The 2,207-nt window shown below is 38.2% G+C and overlaps 1 protein-coding gene across 1 annotated transcript; it reads left to right on the top strand.

Moving 5' to 3' along the window:
* The first annotated feature begins 411 nt into the window (after positions 1–411).
* Positions 412–1,335, top strand: LOC100618178 (olfactory receptor 4D5-like). Its single transcript, XM_007506654.3, has one exon. It carries the CDS (start codon positions 412–414, stop codon positions 1,333–1,335), a length of 924 nt encoding a protein of 307 aa, XP_007506716.3.
* Positions 1,336–2,207: the final 872 nt, after the last annotated feature.

Raw genomic sequence — 2,207 nt, 5'->3', positions numbered from 1 at the left:
ATCTTGAGGATTGACTTAGAATTGTGTCAGTCCTGTGCAAGATAGGGGCTTTTTGGGGTGGACAAATGCATGGTATGAGGAAAATTTATATGACATTTCTGCATGATGGGGAGTATCTTTATAATCTGTTTGTGTTATCTAATGGACAGGAATACATAAGTACAAACTATTATATATGAATTAAACTTGAAACTTTTTGCCCATATCTAATAGTTTGGTAGACTACACTGACTTTAATACAGGAGGATGATTTTGACCATGTTGTTAGCCAATTGCAGGTTACATTCTCCTATCCAATTTTACCTCTATGCATTTGCACACATTAACCTGCCCTCTGTGTCTTTGCCTCATCATTTTAAATACTTTAAAAAAAATCCTTTTTCTTCTCATTTTCCTTTCCCAAATAAGCAGATGAATCAAACAAATGGCACTGAAGTTACTGAGTTTGTTCTCCTTGGACTTTCTTCTTCCTCAGAGGTACAGCCTGTTCTTTTCTTCCTGTTTCTGGTGTTATATCTTCTGACCATACTAGGAAATGGCCTTATCATCATCACAGTGACCTCTGATCATCATCTTCGCTCAGCCCCCATGTACTTTCTGCTATGCAATCTCTCCTTTCAAGATCTATGCTACTCTACTGTCACTGTACCCAACATGTTGTCACACTTGGGTACACAGCACAAAACAATTTCCTTCCAGGGATGTATAGCCCAGATATTTTTCTTCCATTTTACTGGAAGCACAGAGATATTTATCCTCACCATTATGGCATATGACCGCTACATAGCTATTTGCCGACCCTTGCACTATGAAGTTATCATGAATCAACAAGCTTGTTGGATCCTGGCAGGGACATCAGTGCTGGGAGGAGTTATTCATTCCATTACACAGGTGATGCTCATATTAAATTTGCCTTTCTGTGGTCCAAATGAGCTAGATAACTTCTACTGTGATATCCCACAGGTCATTAAATTGGCTTGCACAAATACCTTTGTGGTGGAGCTCCTGATGGTTTCCAACAGTGGTTTGGTCACACTTCTGTGTTTTATAGTACTTCTAATCTCCTATACAGTCCTCCTTATGAGGATAAGGAACCAATTGGCTGAGGGAAAGAGTAAAGCCCTTTCTACTTGTGCCTCTCACCTGATGGTAGTGACTCTGGTGTTTGTACCCTGTGTCTATATCTATGCCAGACCCTTTCAGATATTTCCAGCTGATAAGCTGGTCTCCATCCTCTACACAGTCATCACTCCAATGCTGAATCCACTCATTTACACCCTGAGGAATGCAGAGATGAAAAATGCTATGAGGAGGATTTGGAACTACTCCATTTGATCAGAAAGATGTTCTAGACAATTTTTTCTTCCTGACAAAATGCACTGTCATCATAAATTGAAACAAAAAAGAGAAATTCTGTCTTTGAAAACACTTCTGCTATATTTTATACTGGTTGTCAACAATGGAAACAGGTGTGGGCAGGGGAAACCATAATAAAAGAAATGCCTCATTTTAAAAAAATTAAGCAACACTGAATGAGTAGAGAGGAGAAAAGAAAGTGAGAACTGTGTTCACAGCCTTATGGAATGGCTCATCCCCTCTCGTTGCTAAAAGTATTGTAATTTAAGAAGATTCAATTGATGCAGGTCATTTATTTTTTAATCCACAAGACAAAGAAAATATAAATAGGATAAAAATTTTATTTCAAAATAAAATTATAATATATTTTAATCAGTTTATACACCTTATCCTTTTAATCTGAAGGGGAGCAAGGAGTCAATTTTCTTGCCAATTATAGGGGTTTTATGGGTTAGAAGAACATGTGAAATCATTGGACTAGATTATATTCTTGGTTTATCATTAGTTCAGTAGATGAGAAGATGATTGGTAGTGACTGAAAAATTACACAGTTATATTCTATAGAAACAACTCCAATAGGCAATAGTAGCCCATCAATTAAATTCATTTCCTTTAGGAATTTGATCTTATGTCTTTGTTAGTGATGATGAACATTTTAAAGATGGTGTGCTATGTTTCACCCCACCCCAGAGACCTTGTGCTGTGCCCCACCCTCCCACCAAGTGCCATACAGAGGAGGGAGAGAGTGCTCCCATTGGTCTGTTGGGCATAGGGGTGAGTGATGTGAAAAAATGTCATTAGGCATGGTGGAGACAGGGAAGGGAGTAATTCTGCCTCTAGTAATGATCTCT

Source organism: Monodelphis domestica, chromosome 1, assembly GCF_027887165.1.
Source record: "Monodelphis domestica isolate mMonDom1 chromosome 1, mMonDom1.pri, whole genome shotgun sequence".
Classification (NCBI taxonomy): domain Eukaryota; kingdom Metazoa; phylum Chordata; class Mammalia; order Didelphimorphia; family Didelphidae; genus Monodelphis; species Monodelphis domestica.
Note: the sequence above shows the minus strand (reverse complement) of the source record. Positions and strands in the feature narration are given on the sequence as shown.